General features: G+C 34.2%; 1 protein-coding gene across 1 annotated transcript in view; it reads right to left on the bottom strand.

Annotated features, from left to right (window-relative positions):
* DIAPH1 (diaphanous related formin 1) overlaps positions 1 to 25,924 on the bottom strand; it is a 95,794-nt gene that overhangs the window by 16,142 nt on the left and 53,728 nt on the right. Inside the window, exon 16 of the mRNA XM_081303271.1 lies at positions 342 to 440. Within this exon, the coding sequence (XP_081159397.1) occupies positions 342 to 440 (99 nt within the window). The remainder of the gene's footprint in view (positions 1 to 341; positions 441 to 25,924) is intronic.

Below are 25,924 nucleotides of genomic sequence, written 5' to 3'. Positions count from 1 at the left end.
CTGTGTTTTATGGAATATACAACCTTTTATCTCTGGAACACATGCTTAGTATATGCCTAATAGATTGCCCATCACATAGAAACAAGAGAGACTGAGGTTCAAATCTCAGACCCTCAGAGTTCTTATTAGCTCTATAATGACATAAAACCATATATTTATCAATCTTGCAGTGGTGCCAATGGGATTCAGTGGCGCCAATGGGAAATCCACTATGCAATGCCTGGCACACAGCAGGAACTCCAGAAATGGGTATATCATATTGAGAGAACTTAAACTCAAGAGAATTAAGTTCTTAGAAGAATTCCTTCACATTTCAAATAGTTGGGATCAGAGTTACTCACAGAGATTCTGGGCCGTCTTTGAATCCAACACCTTTAACTCTTTTACTTTTTTCTTTTGTACAGATTTCTTTTCTTCTCCACCTTCCTGATCCTTTTTGGCTAGTGAGGGCAAGATAAGAAAAAACATGGTTTAGGACAAGCCACTTCTGTTCCTTACTGAACTACTACCACCTAGCCTGGAATGGTCCTTTGCCTGGTCTCCATGATAATGGTCTCCCCACTGTATTCCTTTAAGGCTAACTTTCTCTTTAGCCACTCTGCTATTAATGACTGCCCCCTATTATAATGAATATTTCATTTTCATTTCTCCAACAATTACCAATAATGCTTTCCTACCTAAATCCTATCCACATGCAGGGATCAGCAAACTTTCTATAAATAGCAAAATAGTAAATATCTTAGGTTTTGCAGGCTATGTGGCCTGTTCTCATTTCTCAGCTCTGCAACTGTAGCATGAAAGCACCCACAGACAATATATAAATGAATGAGCAAGGCTGTGTTCCCATAAAAATATTCACAAATATAGCAGTTTCATAACCCCCATACTAGAGTCTTCCACTATGTTATCCTTTTGTGTCTATTAAAAATTCTCTTTATCTTTCAAACTTCATCTTGAACATGACTTGCCCTGGGGATGAGGGGGGGAGAAAACAGAAACTGTTCTGAACAGAGAGGTATAATTATAAAATATTTTGACCTACAATTTTTTAGAAAGCCATATGGGAATAGCTTTGAAAGCAGAGTCAAGAAACAGACAAAGCTACTTGGTTCTGAGCAGAGGAATGGGGAGAACTTGAGCATGAGTATGAGGAATACTTTTGAACACAAACCCTCTTACACCATTTGAATTTTTGACCATATGAAAAGTATTATATTACCTGGTACAAATAAGCAAGAAATAAAAATAAAAAGTTATGGACAAATGGTACCCAAAAAGCCCTATTTTTTTTTTTTAAATTCATCCATTTGACCCAGGAATCCCAATTTGAGAAAGGAAAATTCCAAATACATAAAGATTGGTTATGTAAAATAAATGATTATTGAGTAAGAAAATGAAAAAAAAATACAGAAAAATTATGACATAAAAAGCTGGTTTAAGATAACAACAACAGAGCTGGGGTTGTGGCTCAGTGGCAAAGCGCTTGCCTCACACATGTGAGGCACTAGGTTCAATCCTCAGCACCACATAAAAATAAACAAACAAAATAAAAATTTAAAAAATGTGTGTGTGTGTGTATGTGTATATATATATATATATCTATATATAATATATATAGATATATATATATATTTATATATATATCAACAACAACAATAAGCCAGGTATGATGTCACAGGCCTATAATCCCTGTGGTTCAGGAGGATGAGGCAGGCAAGAGGATCACAAGTTCAAAGCCAGTCTCAGCCATTTAGTGAGACCCTAAGCAACTTAATGAGACCATTTCAAAATAAAACAATTTAAAAGGGGCTAGGGATGTGGCTCAGTAGTAAAGTGCCTCTGGGTTCAACCCCTGGTACCAAACTGAATAAATAAATAAGTCAGATAAATCTCCAGAAAGACTGACAAAGATAAAAAGAGAGAAGGCTTACATACTACTATTAGAGATGAAAAGGGGAATATTATTACAGGTTCTGTGGCCATTAAAAGGCTAAGGGAACACCACAAACATTTTTGCATTTATAAATTGGACAATGAACAACAATTTGTTAATTTTTCTTTAATGACCCAATACTACCCAAACTCAACCAATGTAGAATAGTCAATTTGAATACTCCTAAAATCATGGATACTCCTAAAAACTATTTTTAAAACTAAATCTATAATTTAAATCATCTTAAAAAGAAAATCTTCTGGCCTAAAACATTTTAATGGAGAATTACACCAAACATTAAACAAAAATTAACAATAATTTAATAATCTCTCAGAAAACAGAATAGGTGTGAGGCAATACTTTCCACTTCAATTTTTTGAGGCAAGTATTACCTTGATACCAAATTAAATAAGTACAATGAAACAACGATGATGAAAAGGAAAAGACTTGTACACCATCAGTATTCCTCATGAATACAGACACATTATATGATTTTCAAATATTTTCTCCAATTTTGTAGATGGTCTTCTTTCTTACTTGATGACATCCTTTGGAGAACAAAGCTTTTCATTTTGATGAAGTTCAAGTTCTTTTATTGTTTGTGTTTTTTATGTCAAAAAATTCCAAATTCAAGGTCATGAAGATTTAACCCTGTTTTCTTCTCAGTGTTATAATTTTAGCTCATGCATTGATTCATCTCAAATTTAATTTTTGTACATAGTGTGAATTGAGATCCGATTTAATATTTTTACACACCGTCCATCTATATGGAACACATTTGATGAAAAAATTATTCTTTCCCCATTGGCATCTGGTCATATATAAGGAATTTATAATTTCACCAATTCTAGAGGCTGAGGCAGAAGGACTGCAAGATCAAGGCCAGTCTGGACTCGTATCTCAAAATAAAAATACAAAGGGCTAGAGATGTCATTCAGTGGTAAAGTATCCCCTAGGTTCAATCCCCAGTATCACATACAAAGGTGGGGGCTTATATTTGCACCCTCAATTCAATTGCATTGACCTATGTGTTTATATTTATGCCACAGTGTCTTGGTTATAACTGCTTTGTAAGAAGTTTTAACACAAGGAAACATGAGTCATACTATTTTGCTTTTTCTTTTACAGGATCCTTTTGGCTGCTCTGAATTCACTTATAATTCCATGTGAATTTTAGAATAAGCAAGCCAATTTCATTAAGAAAATCAGCTGGGATTCTCATAGGAACTGCAAGTGAATCTGTAGATCACTTGCTATCTAAACAATGTTAAGTCTTCTGCTCTACAAACATGGGATGTTTTTTCCATTTACTTAGTTCATTAATTTTTATCAGCAGTGGGCTATGTAGTTTACAGAGTTTGTTTTATTTGTAATTCTTTTGTTATTGTGAATGGATTCTAAAAAATTCATTTCATTACAGGTTTGGTGGTGCACACCTATAATCCCAGCAGGTTGGGAGGCTGAGGCAGGAGGATCTCAAGTATAAAGCTAGTCTCAGCAATTTGACAAGGTCCTAAGCAACTTATTGAGACCCTGTCTTAAAATAAAAAGGACAGTGGATGTGGCTCAGTGGTTAAGTGCTCCTGGGTTCAATCCCTGGGACCAAAAGTTAAAAAAAAAAAAAAAAATATATATATATATATATAAATAAACACAAATGACTGACCTCTTTGTATTGATCTTATAACCTGCAACTATGCTAATTACTACAATTAGTGGAATTTTAATGGATTCTTTGATAATCTATATACTAGATCATATCATCTGTGATACTAACTATCCACAGACCTTGCCTTTTTCTTAATAATATTGATACTTCTTATTTATTTTCTTGGCTAACTGCCCTGGCTATAACTTCCAATACAACATTTAATAGAAGAAGTAAGAAGAGAATTTTGTCTTATTTCTAACATTATAAAGGACAAAGTGTTGGATCTTTCATCCATTAAATATGATTTAAACCAGGGGTTTCTTCAATGCCCTTTGTGAGGCTAAAGCAGTTCATTACCCTTCCTAGTATGTTGGGTGCTTCTTGTCATGAAACAGTGTTGGGTTTTGTATAGTGCTTTTTGTGTCTAATGAAATGAACATATAATTTGCTTTTTATTCTAGTAATATGATGAATTTCATTAATTAATTATCAGATGTTAAATTATCTTTGCGCCAGATGTGGCTATGCACACCAGTAATCCCAGTGGCTCAGGAGGCTGAGGTAGGAAGATCCCAAGTTCAAAGGCAGTGTCAGCAACTGAGTGAGTCCCTAAGCAACTCAGTAAGACCCTGTCTCAAAATAAAAATTTAAAAAAGTCTAGGGATGTGGCTCAGTGGTTAAGTACTCCTGGATTCAATTCCCAGAACCAGGAAAAAAAAAAAAAAATCTTTGCATCCCCAGGATAAGTTCCACTTCGTTATGGTAAATAAGTCTTTTTACATGATGCTGAATTCAGTTTGCTGATTTTTTCCATCCACACTCATAAAAGATCTTGCTCTGTAGTCTTGTTTTCTTACAACACAATGTCTGATTTTGGCATTAGGATAGCAATAGCATCAAAAAATGAGATAAGAGGTGTTCTTTTCTGTTTCTTGGAAGATTTTATACAGCATTAGCATTAATTCTTTAAATGTTATGTAGAATTCAGCAATAAAGACATGTGGGTCAGGGCTTTTGTTTTGGGGTAATTTTGGATTCATCATTCAATTTCTTTACATGTTAAAGGTATATTCAGATTATCTATTTCTTCAGTCTTGGTACTTTGTATGTTTCTTGGAATTTTCCATTTCATCTGAGTTATCAAATATGTTGGCATATAAGTGCTGATAGTTTTCCTTTATTAATTTTTTAAGGTTGGTAGTAATGTTCACTCATTTCTGTTTCTAATAATTTGTCTTGGTCAATCTGGCTAAAATTTTGTTAATCATTTTCAAATAAGTTTTAAGCTTGATTAATTTTCTCTATTGGGTTTTCTATTCTGTACTTAAATTTATACCCCAATCTTTGTCATTTCCTTCCTTTTGCTTGCTTTATTTTTAATTTGCTCTTCTCTTTCTACTGTCTTAAGATTGAAGGTTAAGATTATAGACTTGAGATGATTCTTCTTTCTTAATACAGGCACATTCAGCTACAAATTACCCTGCATTTCACAAGGCTTTGTGTGCTGTGGCTTCATTTTCATGCATCTTTAAGTAATTTTTGATTTCCCGATTTTTTCTGATTTTCTTGACTCATTGGTTATTAAGATGTATATTGTTTAATTTTCACATATTTATGTGTTTCCCATTTTTATGTATGGATGTCTACTTCTACTATGGTCAGACACCATATTTTCTATTAGTTATATTCTCTGAATTTATTGAGGTTGATTTTATGGTCTAACAAGGAAAATACATACTTTAAAAGAATGTACATTATGTTGTTGTTGAGTACAGTGTTCCACAGATGGCTATTACGTCTAGCAGGTTATAAAGTTCAAGGTTTCTGTTTCCTCATTCTTCTTCTGTCTAGTTCTTCTAACAAATACTGATGATGGGGGTTGTTAGAATTCTGTCCCCTTCAAATTTATGTGTTGAAATTCTAACACTCAGTACCATAAAAAAATGACTGTATTTGAAGAAGGATCTTTGAAGAATTAAGTTAAAGTAAGACCATTAGAGTGAGTCCTAATTCAATAAGATTGGTGTCCTTATAAAAGAAAATGAGGACGGATACAAACAAAGGGAAGACCTAGTGAAGACACAGGAAGAAGGTGGTTATCTACAAAACAAGGAGAGACTCTTCTTCAGAAGAAATCAACTCTGCTGACACTCTGATCTTGCACTTCTAGCCACAAGAACTATAAGAAAATTAATTTTTATTGTTCAAGTCACCCAGTCTGTGGTACTTACTTATAGCAGCCCTGATGCCTTCAGCATTTATTTTTGAACTATTGCTGTCTTCATTACTGTCAGCTTTGCTATTTGACTATATGTGACATGGCCACATATACACTCAGGTGTATATGTTTATAATTGTTACACCTGCCTGATTCTTAATCATTACAAAATGTTCTCCTGAAATGAGTGGCATTTTTGGTTTGAAGTCTTGCTTTGTTCAATATTAGTCACTCCAGTTTTGTTGGTGGTTGTTGTCTGCATGGTATCTTTTCTCATCCTTTTACTTTTAATCTATTTGCTTCACTGAATCCTAAGTTGTGTCTCCCATAACAACACAACTGTTTTTGTTAATCCAGTCTACCTTCTGATTAAATTATTCCACTCCAACTGATGGAGTTGTGTTTTACTTTTTGTTTCCTATGGCTTATGTTTTTTACTTTTATTCTTGGTGGGTTTTTTTTTGTATTAAGTGAATATTTTCTAATGTAACATTGCAATTTCATTAATGATTACACATGTGTGTTTATCTATATATACAAATGTATGTTATGTGTGTATTTTTATGTTGCCCAAGCTGGCCTCAAATTTGCAATCCTCCTGCATCTGCCTCCTGAGTTGCTGGGATTATAGGTATGCATCACCACCCTCAGTTTTTAAAAAAATATTTTTAGTGGCCACAGATACTTGCTTTTCTCACTAAAACTTTGTAGATTTTCTTGAATGCTTTTTTGTTTGCTATTTTCCTTTTAGATCATTTCCACAGGTTTTAAATAGTTGTTTTAAGAAAATAATTCAGCAGTTTCACTGGGGAACAGATCATGTCTTCATTCTGCAAGTCTGTTTTACATTTCCTTTCTTTTTGGTGGTGCTGGGGATGGAACTCATGGTCTTGTGCATGGTAAACAAGTGCTCTAATATCCATACACTTCCAGACCTGGTTTTTCTTTTTGATTTAATGTGGAACCATCCTAGATGCCCTTCAATAGATGAATGGATAAAAAAAAATGTGGCATTTATACACAATGGAGTATTATTCAGCACTAAAAAATGACAAAATCATGACACTTGCAGGGAAATGGATGGCACTAGAGCCGATTATGCTAAGTGAAGCTAGCCAATCCCTAAAAAACAAATGCCAAATGTCTTCTTTGATATAAGGAGAGCAACTAAGAACAGAGCAGGGAGGAAGAGCAGGAGAAGATTAACATAAAACAGGGACGAGAGGTGGGAGGGAAAGGGAGAGAGAAGGGAAATTGCATGGAAATGGAAGGAGACCCTCATCATTATACAAAATTACATATAAGAGGAAGTGAGGGGAAAAGGAAAAAAAGGGAGAGAAATGAATTACAGTAGATGGGATAGAGAGAGAAGATGGGAGGGAAGGGGAGGGGAGGGGGATAGTAGAGGATAGGAAAGGTAGCAGAATACAACAGTCACTAGTATGGCAGTATGTAAAAATGTGGATGTATAACCGATGTGATTCTGCAATCTGTATACGGGGTAAAAATGGGAGTTCACAACCCACTTGAATCAAATGTATGAAATATGATATGTCAAGAGCTATGTAATGTTTTGAACAACTAATAATAATAATAAAAAAGAATACATCTTAATCTTTAGGGCAAGTAGTGTGGCCTAAAGGAGTTTCTTCTTCAAGTTTCCTTTTGACATGACTCTGATTGCTAGCAATGTAAAAAATAGTCCATGCTGAATGCAAATTGGTGCAATTCTGGAAAGCAGTTTGGAGATTCCTCAGAAAACTTGGAATGGGACCACCATTTGATCAAGTTACCCACTCCTCGACATATACCCAAAGGACTTAAAATCAGCATAGAATAGTGATGTGGCCACATCAATGGTTACAGCAGCTCAATTCATAATTGCTAAGCTATGGAATCAATCTAGGTACCCTTCAACAGATGAATGGATAAATAAAACGTGGTACATATACACAACGGAATAGTATTCAGCAATAAACAAGAATGAAATTATGGCATTTATCCTATCACACTAAGTGAAATAAGCCAATCCCAAGAAACCAAAGGCTGAATTTCAGTTCTGATATGCAGATGTTAATATACAATAAGAGAGGGAGGAGAATAGAAAGAAGTTCATTGAATTAGACAAAGGGGAATAAAGGGAAGGGTGCAGAGATGGAAACAGGAAAGACAGTAGAATAAATTGCACATGACCTTCTTATGTTCATATACAAATACACAACCAGTATAACTCTACATCATGTACAACCACAAGAATGGATAATTATACTCCATGCATGTATAATATGTCAAAATACATTCTACTCTCATCATATCTAAAAAGAATCAAAAAATTTTTTTAAATAGTCCACATCCATGCTCATTTTTCTTTCTAAGTTCTGATTTCTTTCTGTGGAGTATGATATTTATAAACCAAGAAAATTCTGAAAAAGACATGATATCTGTACTATGACCTAATAAAAGATACACATTCATCAAATATAAGTTGGCAGAAATTATATGACATACATTATTTTATGAACCATTAGTACAGGAAAAAAATACTGCCAATTAATCTCTGACATCAACTGTTAAGAAACACCATGATTTTAGGACTTTTTTTAAAAAAATCATAACGGCAGTTGAAAAAAATTCAAAACATACTCATGATAAAAACTCTTGCCAAATTTTTTTAAGGAGAACTTGCTCAACTTGATAAAGTCCATCTATGAAAAATGTATAATAAACTTCATAATTAATGGTTAAATATAGAATGATTAAACCATAGAACCAGGAATAAGGAAAAGATGTTTGTTCTCACCACTCTCTAAATGATATTTCTTTGTATATATTAGAATAACTAGAAATACAAGTAAAAAGAACCATAACGATGACACCATAAAGAAATAAGCAGTTAAACTATATAAACAAGATTTACATGCAAAACACTAATGAAAAATTCACAATCTAAATAAGTCTTCAATAAATATGCAACACTGAAATTGGTATATTTTCCCAAATTCATCTATAGGTTCAACACATCGTTTCATCCTCTTAAACAAAGAATTGCTATATGACCTAGCAAATCCACTCCTAGGCATATAAAACAGGTATTCAAATACACATGTATGCATGTTCATAGCAGCATTATTCACAATGGCTAAAAGTTAGAAACTGTCTATCAATGAATGCATAAGCAAAGTGTATTTATAATGGAATATTATTCTGTTATTAAAAAGGAATGAATTACTGATACAATGCTACAATGTGGATGAACCTCAAAAATATCATGCTAAGCGAAGAAGCCAGATATAAATGTCATATGTTGTATGACTCCACTTAAATGAAATATCCAGACAACAATAGATGGGTACTTGTCAGGGGAGAGAAGAATGGTGAGTAACTGCTTAATAGATCTAGGATTTCCTTTGCGGGTGATAAAATACAGAGAATTAGAGAGATGTGGTGGTTATATAACACTATGAATATACTAAAATGCCATTGTATGATTGACTTTAAAATGGTTCATTTTATGCTATGTAAATTCCACTTCAATAAATAAAGTGGTGATTGTTTAAAGTGTTTAAAAACACTAATTAAATTGGTGAAATTTGAATATGGGTTGCATGTTATATAACAATATTATGTCAATAATAAATTTCTTAAGTGTGATAAATATACTATGGTTATAGAAGAGAATGCATTGTACTGAAGAGATACTTCAGGGCACTTGGGGTACTTTATCTCAAACAATTTAGTTAAAAAAAAGAAAAATGTTTATCACAGCATTACTAATAGCAGCCAAAATGTAGAAACAACTCAAATGTCCATTGATTGATGAACAAAAAAACAAAATGAAATATCTATACATTGGACTATCATTCAGTCATAAGTAGGAATGAAGTGCAAACATACGCAACAACATGGATGAATTTGCAAACATCATGACTCCTAAATGAAAGTCAGCACAAGGGCACACATTATATGATTATATTGATAATAATGGAATGTCTAGGATAGGCAAATCCATGAAAACAGAAAGTAGATTAATAGTTGCCAAATTGTGGAGAACAAGTGGAGAGATGCTAATAGATTCAGAGTTTCTTTGGTGTATGATGAAACTATTCTGGAATTAGTGACAGTGGTTATAAAGTAACTGCCATTATCTAATAGATTTTTTAAAAGGGACAGGGATTGTAAAACAAAACAAAACAAAAAAGAATTTTTTTTTTTTGAGACAGAGCCTCACTATGTTGCCAAGGCTCGACTTCAACTCCTGGGCTCAAGTGATTCTTTCACCTCTGCCTCTCAACTAGCTGGGACAGGCACATACCACCGCACACAGTTGGGATTGTATTCTTTCATATACACATACATTTATATATGAAATGAACGAAAGATCTAAATGGAAAATAAAACTATTAAACTTCTAGAAGAAAACAGAAACATTCACAACGTTGAGGTAGATAACAATTTCTTAAGACAAAAAAGGACAAATCACGTAATAGGCAGAATCATAAGCTAGTCTCCCACTTTCTTTTCCCGTAGGATGCATGATCCTACATAGTCCTTTCCTTTGAGAGTGGGTAGGCCTGGCCTACTGGGGGAAGCCCTTTAAATGAGGGTTTGGAGAAAAGAGACAAGAGGAGTCAAAGAGGTTCAGATACTCTATTGTAGCAATGTTGTTGTGGAGGAGGCTATTTCGGAGGAGATGGTGGGTAGCCTCTAGGAGTTGAGAGTAAACCTTGTTGATGGCTAGCAAAAAAAAGTGCAGACCATATATTCTACAATTAACAAGGAACTGACTCAATCAAAAGAAGAGGAACACTGAATTTCCGAAAGCAATGAAGCTCATCTAGAACCCTGATGTGATCCTGAACAGAGGATCCAGATAACTCAAACACCAGACTCACTGAAAATTATAAAATAATAAATTTATGCTGTCTATATCATTAAGTTTGAGGTAAATTTTCATGCAGTAATACAAAATAATACAAAACATTAAAAAATCATTAGGCGCAGTGGTGCACACCTGTAATCCCAGCAACTCAGGAGTCTGAAGCAAGAGGATTGTGAGTTTAAGGTCAGCCTTGGCAAATTAGTGAAGCTCTAAGCAACTTAGTGAGATCCTGTTTCAAGATTTAAAAAAAAGGGGGCAGGGGTAGTGTGTAGCTCTGTGGTAGTGTGCCCCTGGGTTCAATCCCCAGTATAAAAAAATAAATAAATAAAATATTTTCAAATTGATAAAGTAGATTTGACAAAAATTAAAAACCTGTTCTATGTATCAAACTATTAAGAAATAAAGACAATCCATAGACTGGGAGAAAATATATGCAAAACACTTACCTAATAAAGAACTAATATCTAGAACATAAAAAAATATGACTCAATCATAAGAAAACAACCTGATTTTAAAACATGGGCAGAGAAGATTTGGACATATACTTCACTTGCCAATGAAGATATATAGGTGGCAAATAAGCACAGAAAATGCTTACCGTTAAGCCATTAGGAATACATACTAGGAATTAAAACTAAAATGCCTAACCCATAAAAACCATAAAACAAAACCTACGATACTAAAAGCTAGTAAAAATGCAAAGCACCTGCAACTCTCATACATTGTTGGTGGCCAATTTAAAAAAGTTTGGCAGTTTCTTATACAATTAAACACACTTACTGTATCAGATGACCCAACAATTCTATCCTTAGTTATTTGCTCAAGAAAAATGAAAACACATATGTCTAGACAAAACCCTATATGCAAATAAGCTATAGAATGCAATCTAAATCTAGATATAATCCTGTTTATCAACCAGGGAATGGATATAATGGACTACTAAATTTAGCAACATAAATGAACATGAATGTAACCACTTGAATATATCTCAAAGACATTTTAGAAATGACAAAACTATGGGGATAGACTGCATATCAGTAGTTTGCCATAGCCTAGAAATGAGGAGAGGAGACTGACAGATGGCCTCACAGAGCTTCTTTGGAATGATGAAAATGTTCTCTGTCTTGATTGTGGCAATTATAAGGCAAATACATGTCCAAGTTCATAGAACTGTACACATTACTATACAGAAATGATACCTCAGTAAATTTGACTGAATAAGCTGTCAATAAAATACAATACTATAAAACTGTACTAATTATAACAGAGTGATGCTGTGAAAACACATTAACTGAATAAGGAAATAGAAGGAACTTCAGAAATAGATATGATGAATGTAGTAGGCTAAAGTAGCAACCCAGGGGCTGGTGTTGTAGCTCAGTGGTAAAGCACTCACATACCATCATGAGGCACTGGGTTCAATCCTAAGTAACAAATAAAAATAAAATAATGGTTGGGTGGGGGTGGAGGGATATAAACATACGTGTGTGTGTGTGTGTGTGTGTGTGTGTGTGTTTTCTCTTCCAGTACTAGGATTGAATCCAGACTTTTGCATGCAAGGCAAACCACTGAGCTACATCCCCAGCCTTTGGTAAACTTTTTTAAATGACCAAACGGTTATTATATAGTATCCATTCAACTCTGCTGGTATAACATGAAAGTATTTCGTCACAGTGACTAACCAAATGGGCATGGTTGTGTTCCAATAAAATTTAATCAAAACAGATTGGCTAAAATTTTCTAACTCCTGGTCTCATCAAGACAACTAGCTATACATTTTCAAAGAAAACAGATCCTAACTTTATGCTATCCACAAAAATAAATTCCAGGTATATTAAACATCTAAATATAAAAACAGAATTATCATGGAGTATCACTTATTCTAATTAGGATTCCATTCTTGTACACTCTACTGTCATGTATAACTAAAAAGAACAAATTAAAAAATACATATACAACATAATTTTGAATAAATAAAAACTTTCCTAAGAATAACATAAAATCAAGATAGTATAAATTACTGGAAGCAGTGGCACATGTCTATAATCCCAGCAACCTGGAAGTCTGAGGCAGGAGGATCACAAGTTCTAGCTGCAATTTAGTGAGACCCTTCCTCAAAATAAATACAATAAAAAGGGCTGGCTGGGGGCATGGAGTAATTAATGATGGTGGAATGTGATGATCATTACTATCCAAAGTACATGTATGAAGACACGAATTGGTGTGAATATACTATGTATACGACCGGAGATAGGAAAAACTGTGCTCTCTATATATGTAATAAGAATTGTAATGCATTCTGCTGTCATATATAAATTTAAAAATACATTTAAAAAGAAAAAATATGGAAATGTAAAATAAAACACAAGAGGAAAACAAGGAAGAAAAAAAATAAAATAAAAAGGGCTGGGATATAGTTCAGCGGTATGGTATAGGGGCCTTGGTTCAATTTCTAGTACTGACAAAAATAAAAGACTAGAATACTAATTTAATTATGTAAAATTTTAAATTTTTCAATGTAGTGAAAATTATTGTATAAAATGAAAAAAAAAAAAAAAGAGAGAACTTCTATTTCCAATGAGGCCAAATCTCCATGGGGGGGAGAAAAAACTTAAAATGCTAATGTAGTGTTTAGAAAGCCACCTTGAACACATGAAACAGTTGATGAGATGGTGATAAACTTCCACCAAGTGGTAAGTAAAACAGTGGAGCGCTGATATAATATCAGTCTGATTACTCTGTGGGCAAGGGTGGACTGGAGTTAAGGTCCAGTTTCTGCCCAGTGGACAGATTCTTATGAAACCTTCACCTTAGGTTATAAAAACAAAAAGTTACATCCTCAGAGTAAAGTTGAACATATCAGCCTTCTACAACTTTTAATATTGGAAATGAAATTAAAAGCTCAATGGATGTGTTTAAATAAAATAAATTAAATAAATAAATAAATACAATGAAGGTATCCTGTCCAACTACAACTAAAAATATTTATTAACAACAAAAAAAGAGATACAAGTAGTCAATAAATTGGAAGAGGATAAAAATATCAAACTAAAGTGTTGAGATAAAGAAAAATGGAGATAACAAAGAATGTAAGGACATATGAGACACAGTGAAGAGGTCCAACATATAAATATGGAGGCCATATTTATAAAGAAAGTAGTTGCGCATTTTCCAAAAGTGATCAAAAACTTCAACACTCAGAACAAAACTAACGAGTAATCCAAGGACAAATGCAAGGAAAACCACACCAATGACACATCATCATAGTAAAACTGCTAACAGTGAGAGTTAAAATAAATTCTCAAAGTAGCAGGGGTGGAAAATATTATCTTCAAGTGAACAACGACCAACAGTGGCATACTTAAAAAAAAAAAAAAAGACAAATACTTCTTTCAAAAAAAGATGAAATAAAAATATATTCAGTCAAAAACCAGACAATTTATTATCAGCAGATATGAACTGAAATAAATGTTGATAAGAATACTTAGCCAGGCAGAAGAAAACCTGTCCCAAAAGAAATTCAGAAATGAAGACAAGAAGGAAAAACATTAGAAAAATCTTTTTAAGTGAATATTGCTACTACAAATAGTGAAAGTGTTTGTGGGATTTAAAACCTATGCAGAATCCAAAGGTATGACATTAATAACTCAAAAGCAAAGCATGCAGTCAGTTGAAATGTTGTAAAGTTCTAGTATTATTTGGAAAATTGTAAAAATTATTATTTGTGTAAGAGTACAGTAAATCCTTAGCATGCTAAGGTACCCACCAGAAGCATAATAAAAGAATGTATAACAATAGGAGAAATTAAAAATAATTAAAAAGTTTTAAATAATTAAAAAGGAGACAAGAATGGAAAAAAAGGGACATAAATCCAGAAAGCCAAAAATCAAACAGAAAACAAATACTAACATAGGATAGTTTAACTCAAATGGATTAAATAAATTACCATGAAGATTGGATTACTAAACATACCAGAGCCATACCTTAAAGACACAAATATTGAGGGTAAAATAATGGCAGAACATAGACCAGTCAAAAGAAACACTAACTAAACGCAAGCTGCTATCCCTATACTAATATCAGACAGAAATGTTGTCTCTAATAATTGTCATGAATACACATTGAAACAATAAGGATTAACCTATAAGGAAGAAAAACTGTAAATCTAAATGGATTCCATAATTTAGTTTCAATTTATATAAAGACTGACTAAATTAAAGGGGTGGAGGAGGCAAATCCATGACTATAATGGAAGAATTAGCACTTTTTGCAAGTAACTAATAAAGCAAGCAGAAAAAACATGGAAAAGAGAAATTCTGGACATATCTGACGAACTTAGGATCTAATATATTATAATAACATACCTAACAATAACAAATTATGTCTTTTAAAATATAAATATAGCACATTTCCCAAAGTTTCCTGTATACTGGATAAAAGCAAGCCTCAACAAATTGCAAAAGATAGAAGAAACCATTCCAAGTATGTTGTCTGACCACAGAAATATTAAGCTGGAATTCAGTAAAGAGATAACTGAAAAATCTCCAACTAACTCAACATTGAACAAAAATATGCAAATAACTACAGTACCAAACCTAGACATGGGATATTTTAACTATATTTCTCAGTAACAAAATAACCAAATAAAAAGTAAGGATACTGAAAATGTAACACAACAACACAATCAACAGAGAGGAACTGATGGATACATATAAAACACTTCACATAAATGTAATACACATGGATCTTTCAATGCACATAGAACATTTATAATATTTAACAATATGCTGAGACATAAAACAAAACTTATCCATTTTGAAAGAGCTATGACCACAGTGCAATCAGCTAGAAATTAATGAGAAATAAGAAAAATCCTAAAAAACTACAAGAATAATAATTCCTCAAACATGTCAACATCCTCATTCCCGGAACCTGTGAATAACAAACTTACATAGCAAAAACAATTTTGTGGGTATGAATAAATTAAGACTCTCGAGATATAATAATTATTTTGGAATATCTAGGTAGGTTCAATATTATCAAAATGACTCTTAGGAAGATAGAAGGTTCAGAGTCTCTCTGTTCCAAAGTCCCCAGAAGGAACACAGTACTGTCAACACCTTGATTTCAGGACTTAAGTCCTCCAAAACTGAAAGAAAATAAATTCCTCTAGAATTGAAAGACAATAAATTTGAATTGTTTTAAGAAACTAAAATTGTGGTAATTTATTATAACAGCAATAGGAAACATATACTCCATATATATGGAAATTAAACACTTGTAAGTAACCCACAGAAAACATATCATAATGGAAATAAAAAGATGTATTGAATTAAGTGACAATAAAAAATGCTTCCTGTTATAGTTGAATTGTGTCCTCCAAAAATTCATGATAAAGTCTAACTCCACCTCCAAGCTACAAAATGTAATTGTACTTGTAGATAGGGTCTTTGAGTTCAAATTGACTCTTAAGGTGGTCTCTAATCCAATCTAACTAGTAGTGTTACATAAAGAAGGAATTTGGAAACACCGAAATGAACACACAGAAGAAAAAAGCATGTGATGACATAGTGGCCATCTATAAGTAAAGGAGAAAGACTTCAGAAGAAAATAAACCTATTAATATCTTGAACTTCTAGAACTGTGAGAAATCCAACTTAAGTAGTTAAACACCACCACCCTCCTGTTGACGCTACTGTGTTATAGCAGCCCTAGAAAATTAATATGCTTCCTATCAAAACTTATATCCCTTAAATATCCCTTAAATATACCTAAAATATAATTTAAACAAAAACTTAGCTTCAAACGCATGTATGAGGAGGGGAGAAAAAGACTGAAAACTAAGGAGTGAAGCATTTATTTCAAGAAATAAGAATAAGAACAATAAAATACATTTAAAGAAATTTATATTATTATTATTGATCCCAGGGGTGCTTAACCACTGAAATCATCACATCCCAAGTCCTCTATTTTTCATTTTCAAGATAGGGTCTCATTAACTTGCTTAGGACATCACTAAATTGCTAAGGCTGGCTTTAAGCTTACAATCCTTCTGCCTCAAGCCTCTCAAGTTGCTGGGATAACAGGTATATGCCACCACACCCAGCTACTACAGATAAGGAAAATTTTAAAATACAGATAAGAACAGAAATGAGTTAAAATTTATAGCAGAAAAGACTGACAAAACCAGAAGTTATTTTCCTTCCCTTTTCTTTGAGACTATAAATTCAACAAACCTCTGGTCAGACTGATGAATATTTAAAAATGAAAAGAGGATCAAAGAAAAGGCATGAACATATCACAATGAAGCCTATAATTTATAGTTATAATTTACCAATAAAAAAATGAGACAGGTGACAGAGACATTAGGCATAGTAACAAAAACAGGACTAAACTAAGTATGCTTCAGGCATTAAGACGAATATTTCCCCAGTGGCTTGGGAAGCTGAGACAGGAGGATCGTGACTTCAAAGCAAGCCTTAGCAAAAGCAAGATGCTAAGCAACTCAGTGAGAGTCATCTCCAAGAAAAAAAATACAAAATAGGGCTGGGGATGTGACTCCGTTTTTGAGTGCCCCAAAGTTCAATCCCCCAGTATCAAAAAAAAAAAAAAAAGAAGAATTTCATATAAAATATAGAAGAAAATTCAAATAAAATGGACACATTTCTAGAAAAATACTTTAAAAACTGAGTGAAAACTTAATATGAGAAAACCAGAATATTCCTATAACTATAGAAGAAATTAATGTTCATAAATTCCCTAGTAGGGGATGGGGTTATGGCCTAATGGTAGAGCACTTGCCTAGCATGCATGAAGCACTGGGTTTGATCCCCAGCACCACATAAAAAAATTAAACAAAATAAAAGTATTATATTCATCTACAACTAAAAATATTTTTAAAAAATTCCCTAGTAGACCCAGATGACTTTACCAGCTAATTATTTCAAATACTTAAGTAATAAATATTTTCCCCAATATCATGCAAAAATTCTCCCACAGAAAAAGTATTTCCCATCTCATTTTGTGAGGCTGGCATAACTTTAATTCCAAAATGTGAAAGAATTTTATTTAAAAAAAATTAGATATTTTCATTGATCAACACAGGCCAAAAAAAAAAAAAAAAAATTCCTAAAGAATAAGCAAACTGAATTATGCCATGCAAAATAAGAATAATAATAGATTATGCCAAGTTGAATTTATTTTAGGAGTACAAGATCTGTGTACCAGATATTAATAAGTGTGCTTTATCATAATCACAGATTGAAGGAGAAAAATTATATAAACATCTTGACAGTTCAAAAAAAGCATTTGAGGGGCTGGGGTTGTGGCTCAGAGGTAGAGTGCTCTGGATTTGATCCTTAGCACCACATAAAAAAATAAAATAAAGATATTGTGTACACCTATAACTAAAAAATAAATATTAAAAAAAAAAAAAGCATTTGAGGGGCTGGTGATGTGGCTCAAATGGTAGTGCGCTTGCCTGGCATGCATGAGACACTGGGTTCAATTCTCAGCACCACATAAAAACAAAATAAATAAAATTCAATATCCATTCACAATAAATACTTAGCAAACTAGGAAAAGAAAGAAACTTCCTTAATTTGACAAACAGTATCTACCAAAAGCTGAAGACAAAAATCGAACTTAATGGTAAAATGCTAAAAACTTCTCTCATAGATTACAAGCAAGAGAAGGAGATTCATTATAATCAATTCCATTCAGCAACATTGTCTGTAGGTCTTAGCCAGTACAGTAAAGCAAGAAGAAACAAAAGTTCTGAATATTAGGAAGAAATAACATTAATTACATAAAGATGACTGTCAATATAGAAAAATCTAAAAGCATGTATTGGTAAGTTATAAGCAAACAAAATTTAATTTTAAAAAAGTCATATAAAGTTGGGGGTATGCTATAGCTCAGTGGTAGAGTGCTTGTCTTGCATATACAAAGGCCTGGGTCCTATCCCTAGAATGCCCAACCCCCCAAAAAAAATAATTAATAAAGTTAAGATATCCATGGAGAAACTATAAAACTTACTGAAAAACATTTAAAAATAGAGAATGTAGACAGATAGGGTAATAGATGAAAAGACTCAATGTCATTTTCCCCAGATTGATTTATTGAGTCAACAGAATTAAGATACCAAGACATTTCATTTTTTAAGTTGACAAGCTGATTCTAAGATTTAAATGAAAAAAGAAAGGACCAAGAGGAGTGAGGACATTGTCAAAGAACCAACAAAAGATTGGGCATATCAATACAAAATATAAAACTGATAACTAAGAGCATGCAGTACTGGAATATAGAGAGACAAAATGATTCAAATAGAGTATAGTCTAGAAAACAAATCCAAGCATAAATCAGTACTTAATATAACAAATGAGTATGTCTGAAGTATAGAAAAAGGACAGACTTACCAATAAGTATGGATATCCATATGGAAAAAAATGTATTCATATGCAAGTAAATCCTTTACATGTCAATTAAAAATCTTAATACAAGAGGCAAAACTATAGGATTAATGATATTGATGACTAAAGGATTTCTTAATATAATATGCATTAACCATAAAAGGAAAGGCTGAAGAACCCAAATTCTTTACTTCTATCTGTCAACATACTAATAAAAACAGAGAAATAAAAAATACTAATAAAAACAGAGAAAAGAGAAGCCACAGAGTCAAAGGGTATTTGTGATACATATAACTGACAAAGGATTAATATTTTAGACTATTTAAGGAATTCCATTTGTTTGGAATATCACAGCTTTGTAACCCTAATGAAATAATAGATCTATGCAATCTGTGCACTGAGAATCAACAGCTGCTAGTATCCCAGAAGGGACAACTAGATATGATGTGCTTTCCAAATAGGAACCTAATACCTATTAAAAAGATGTCTTAGAAAAAACAAATACATGAATGGAACCTGACTCTGATCAAGCCTTTAGATTCAATTATCAATTTACAGCAAACACAAGGGACAGAAATACACAAAACTACACTATGAGGATACAAGTGCAAAATCCAGATTATGGAAAAAGCTCATAGGATAAATGATAACGTTTTAACAACAAAAGGATTTAAAACAGAAGAGGAGGAACCTATAAATTAAGGGACACATGAAAAAATATTTAGGCAAGTTGGGCATGGTGACCAGTGCCTACTCTCAGATATTCCAAAAGGCGGAGACAGGACGATCACTTTAGCCCAAGTTTGAAGTCAGCCTGGGCAACGTGGCAAGATCCTTCTCAAGAAAAAAAAAAATTAAAAATAAATAAAACCACAGGCAAACTACACTATGATGTTCAGAAATGTACACTTGGGTGACAAAACTCTAATGAAAAATGACAAATTGATTATCATGACAATCAAAATAATCACTGTTCTTGTAAAAGGGAGCATATGAAGGTTTCCTAGTGGCTTTCTAGAAAGTTCCTACCTTCTGACATGTGATTATATTAGAGTTTCCCACCTTATGATAATTCATTAGGCTATATATTTGTTTCATGCAGCTTTCTATATTTTTGTTATACTTAACAGAAAGAAGATTAAAACATTAAAAGACCTAAAAAATTAGATGATAATTGAAGGAGAGAAAAGGGAAGGTAGTATAACACCCCACTTTCATAGCAGGGCAGCCACAGATAAAATCTTCAATTTATAAATCAGGAAAAAGAGAAAACATATTACTTAAAGTATTAATATAGAATAGATGATGGCTGTTGATGAAACTGGTTACACACACTTTTTTTTTCTTCGTACACAGGACAGAAATACACAAACGATAGCCACACACCCCCATCCGCACCCGCACCCACACCCGTAGTGTTCCAGGTTAAGAGATGATGAAGGCATGGCGTAAGGTTATGGCAGGGCTGGAGATAAACAGAAATAGATGGATTTGAGAATTATATAAACAACCAAGTAGGCTGGGTATAAATGAATATAAAATTCTAATTAGGAGATTTGCTTTTCAAAGTGGCGTGAGTTAGCAATTCTGAAGGTATTTAATGGGTATTGCCAGAGCAAGCAAACAGGAAAATATACTAGATATTCTGTTGTAATATACTGTAGATAGGAGCCAGATGGGAATTAGGATACTGGGGTAGGGAGGATAGGGGACTAGCTATAATTCAAAGTGGGTGAGAGAGGAATCTAGGTCTTAGCAACATTCTTTTTCTTGATCTGAGTATTGATTATGTGGATATACATTTCTTCAATTTTTTATTTGTATGGGGACTGAACTCAGGCCTCATGCATGCTAGGCAAGTATTCTACCACTCAACTATATTCCCAGCCCCTTCATTTTTAATTTTTGAAAATTCATTGACCTACATATATGGATTTATATACTTCAACATGAAATAAAGAATAAAACCCCAGGATACACATACATTATAATCATGTAAAACCAGGTAAATGCTATATATATAGTCCAGGCAAGGACTACAAAGGAATATGGACAGAATAAAATTGTTTAATTTGTTAATGTAGTGCAATAATGTCACTATGTGTAAATTTTTTTAAAAAACATTATTTTAGTTGTAGATGGACACAATATCTTTATTTTATTTATTTATGTGGTGCTGAGGATCGAACCCAGTGCCTCACACTTGCTAGGCAAACGCTCTACCACTAAGCCACAGCCTGAGCCCACTATGTGTAAACTTTTAAAACTTTCACCCACCAGGAAACTGAGAGAAAGAGAAGAAAAGCATGGCTTGGGTATTCCTTGTATTTTCATATCCTTAGATAGCTAGCTCTGGTTTAACTTCAACAATGAGTTGGGAGGGACTCTTGCTGACAACCAGCAGTAAAGATAGTCACATGTAGAACCCATAGGATGCTCCCATTTGTAGCCTTCCCAGTCCTGTTACAGGAATGCAGTGCTAATTCAGCATGTAAATATTTCAGCATTTAATGTAAAACCCTGTCAAGGCTTAAAATGTCCAGCCCCATTTCCATGAGGACAATGGAACAAAGGCCTCATATGTCATGCCTTACACTAAAAATGATATTAAGAGCTGAGTAATTTCAATTTATAGAATGTATGAAACTCACAGGAGACAAAAAACAGAGGTGGGTACCAACAAGAGCTCAGCAAAAAAGGGAAAAGGAGAATCTTATTTGGGAAGACTAATTCTTCTAAGAGAAGTAGAAAAGAGACCCTGATCACCTAGCTGACTCTTTGATTAAAACGTGGCAAAACAATGTCTGTTGATAGCTGCTACAACCCTGACTTTTTTTTTTTTTTTTTTTAAGTAGATTCTAAGCTTTGCTAGTGAAAACTACAGCTTCCAAATTAGGCAAGGAGTCAAAAAAAATCTAAGCTTCAAAGACCAGACTTTACAAATGACCTTCCAGCTGTGCCAAGGTGTCAGGCCCTGCAACCTCCTTTCTGTAACCTGTGCTCTCCCCTAGAACAAGGGAATACCATCTCCTATGGATGCTGAAGGTCAATCTCTTTGACCCATTTCAGAAGGGGGAGAAACAGCATCAAGCAAAAGGTATAGTCTCATCATGTGCCTCTAAGTCAGTCTCAGAGATCTCCATGGAGGACACATGGAGGAATGGGGATGTAGTCCTGAAGTCATGAAAGAAATTTTACCACATGCTATTCAACACTAACAGAACATTACTATATTCTTTCTTTCTATAAAATAGCCCACAAAGTGCTGTTAACTTAATTGGTCTAATCAGGGAGAAAACCTGCCACTTAAGTAAAAAAGTTATTTTGGAGAAAAAGTTGAAGATAAATTACCCTACAAATGCAGCTATTCAGCTATTAATCAGTGGGTAAACACATTATCCCAAAGCTTAAACAGTTCCCTTTAAGCCCTAGGAAAGGGCATGGTCCATGTCTATGACCATGCACTCTAGAGAAAACAGTCTGAAAATTTATAAGACTTATGGTAAACTGGACCTGGTGGTGCATGCCTGTAATCCCATCAATTTGGGAGGCTGAGGCTCAAGGATCCCAAGTGTCAATAACTCAGTAAGGCCCTAAGCAACTTAAGTCTCCCCCCCCCCAATAAAAAAAAAAAAAAAGCATGGGGATGTAGCTCAGTGGGAAAGTGCCCCTGGGTTCAATCCCTAGTTAAGAAAAAAAAAAAAAAAAATAAGACTCTAGGTAAACAGGTTATGTCAGGAGCAGAGCAGCATTCCTTTAAATCCAGTAGCCTTAAGGAAAAATCCTAAAGTAACAGATTTTGCTCTAGAAAAAAGCAAGCTTACCTCTCTCCCAGTCCCATCCTGACAAAGCCCCTCCTTTTCCTTAAGAAATTAACTGTTTAAATAAATTACAAGATAAGAAACAAGACAGTGCAAGCTGAAAAGGGAACCTATAAAGGCATCAACCAATATTAACAGCTCAATGTTATTTGGCTCTGATTCAAAAGAAAAAATTGATAAAAACTACTATAAAATAATTTGGGAAATTCAACACTAATTACATATCCAATGACCAATGATATTAAAGAATTATTTACATGTGATAATAGTAATGTAATCATCTTTTTAAAAAGTGCTTTTTTTTGACAATTTCTGAACTACTTAAAGGACTAAATGATCTAATCAACTAGTATATAATTACTTAGAAGTGGCAAGAAGGACATTGGTACAGGTATGTAAAACAACACTGGCCATTAGTTTGATAAGCTCAGTGATGGACACACAGATGTTCACATGGTTCTCTTTACGTACAGATGTGTATGTGGATGCATTACATGCATATGCATTTTAAAAAAGATTTTGAAAAACCACCCCAAAACATTTCCTTGAAGTCATCAGGGCACTGGATTCTTCCCAGAAAATTGAGTGAAAAGGGTTCCTTTCTTTTTGGGAGGAGGGGGTGTTTTTTCTTCGCTGATTCTATCATTAAGAATATAACCCTAAACAAGGTAGCAAAAATACCTAAATCCAGACTTAAGAGTCTAGATGTTAGCTGTCTCAAAAGCCAGCACTCTGCCATTGTTAACAGGCAACCAGGAGGCAAACACTGCTTCACTCTTTGCTCAGCTGGCAGGGACTTGCAGCATCGATTGCTCAGGATGCAGGCAGCCTGCAGTAAGGCACGTCCCTGGTGAGACACTGCTGAGTAAAGGAGTCTGTCTGTAGCTGCACCTCAGCCTGCCTCACTCCCTCCCCCAGTCAAACCCCTTCTTTGCCTAACTCTTTTTTTTCCTGCGTCACAAACACAAAATGGAGTTAGCTGGGAGCAAAAACAATCTGTTTAAAATGGCTGAATGCAGTAGGGAGTGCCATAGTAAAAAGTGAAGGGAAAGGGCACCCCCTGCTGTCCAACACAGGGACCCCATTTTTCTCACTATTTTTGTCAGAAGAATCAACCCTAAGAGTCCTGGTCAATTTTGTCATCTTTGATACCTATGTTGAACTCTAGATTTCAGGGTTTAGAAATTGAGGCACAAAAAGGGAAAATAATTTCCAGTCTCTGAAAACAGAGTAAAAAATCTCAGTTATTACTTGGTTACGATTAGTAATGGTGTTTGTAGGAGCACAGAACGGAAGGGAGGTCCTTCCATAGTGCACTGGCCCCCTAACTTCAGCAATGAGCTAATGGCCCTCAGAGTCCCACAGCTATAGTCATCACTTCCCCAGGAATTCCTGTTGCAGGCTTCTCTCCATGAAGACCACAAACAGGAAATGAAGGAGTAGGAGTTGCCTGACATCCTGGAAACTAGGTTCCTAAGAAGTACAGGTGAGAGTAAGTAGGACAGAGAAAGGCTTTTAGAAAAATAACACTGAGAACATAAACTGGCTATAGAACTAGTTATAACCACAAGGCCAGAAGACTCAGGCTGAACTATAAAGCAACTCCACCCAACTTTATTTCTCACTCATTCACTCAGGTTGGTAACACTACTTGCTCTGCCCACCAGCCTACAGGGAACACCTTTCATAATGTTATTGCTACACTTCCTTTGAGTAAGCCAAATACCTTAGAGTATGACTAAAAGAGAAAGGTGGGAAAAAGTGGAAACATCTTGAAAAATCTATGGATCTGACTCCACTAATTAAATATGCTGTTCATCCAACATCTCTAAAGTGAAATCACTGCTTTACATATAACACATGAGCACACAATCACCATAGGAAGTTTTAAAAAGTCAGGTGTGAAGGCTGAAACAGGAGGATCGTGGGTTCAAAGCCAGCCTCAGCAGCAAATTAGCTGAGACCCTGTCTCTAAATAAATAACAAAATATGCCTGTGGATGTGGCTCAGTAGTTGAGTGCCCCCGAGTTCAAACCCTGGTACCAAAAAAGAAAAAAAAGTCAGGTGTGGCTGGGGATATACTCAGTGACAGAATGTTTGTAAAGCATGTGCAAGGTCCTGGGTTCAATCCCCAGTATCACAAAATGTTTATTTTTTTTTAATTAAAAAAATTGATAGACTAGTACAGTTACAGTTCTCTCTAAAGAAATAGGGTCTGTGAAGAAACTTGATTTCCCACGCATTTTTGAAAAATTAATATACTTGGACAGGCGTTATAGTGCATGCCTATAATCTCAGCTACTTGGGAGGCTAAGCAGGAGGATTGCAAGTTCAAGACCAGCCTCAGAAACTTAGCGGACACTGTCTTACCGTCTCAAAATAAAAAGGGCTGGAAATATGTAGCTCAGTGCTATAGTGCCTCTGAGTTCAATCTGCAGAACCAAATTAAAAAAAAAAAGATGAAAGAAAAATTAAGATACTTAATAATATCCTTAGGAAATAACAGTAAACTTTCTGTGAGAGTAACAACTGTGGGATCACCAAGTTCACTTCAATATATATACAAACTCTGATTCTGGGAAGAAGAGAAATCAAGAGGGTCCTATGGTGAGCTAATAAACAGAATGCTAACTGAACAGCAGTTATCCCTGCCCAAAAGTAACCATATTTCTATCACTGCTCCCTTGGCCCAAATATATACCCACTTGCTAAATTCTGTAGAACTACATCATCATGGACATGCAAACTGTAAGGAGGAGTGGGAAAAAATAAACCTGAAGGAAAAGAACAAAGCCAGACAGAATCCCAAAGCTATAAGAATCAGGTGCTAAGAACTGGGAAGAAGGGGAAGTCTGAAGGAGTAGCAGAAAAACAGTATTAGAAATTTGGGAACTTGACAAAACTTTTGGTCATTCAGATAATAGTCATTGAGTTTCTCACAGATACTTTCCCAGCACACCCAGGACGTGACTCAATTAAGGAGAGTTAAGAGGAGATTTGCTTCTGAGATT

This window comes from Spermophilus citellus, assembly GCF_964194105.1.
Source record: "Spermophilus citellus genome assembly, chromosome: 1".
Lineage (NCBI taxonomy): Eukaryota > Metazoa > Chordata > Mammalia > Rodentia > Sciuridae > Spermophilus > Spermophilus citellus.
This window is presented reverse-complemented; position numbering and strand designations above follow the sequence as displayed.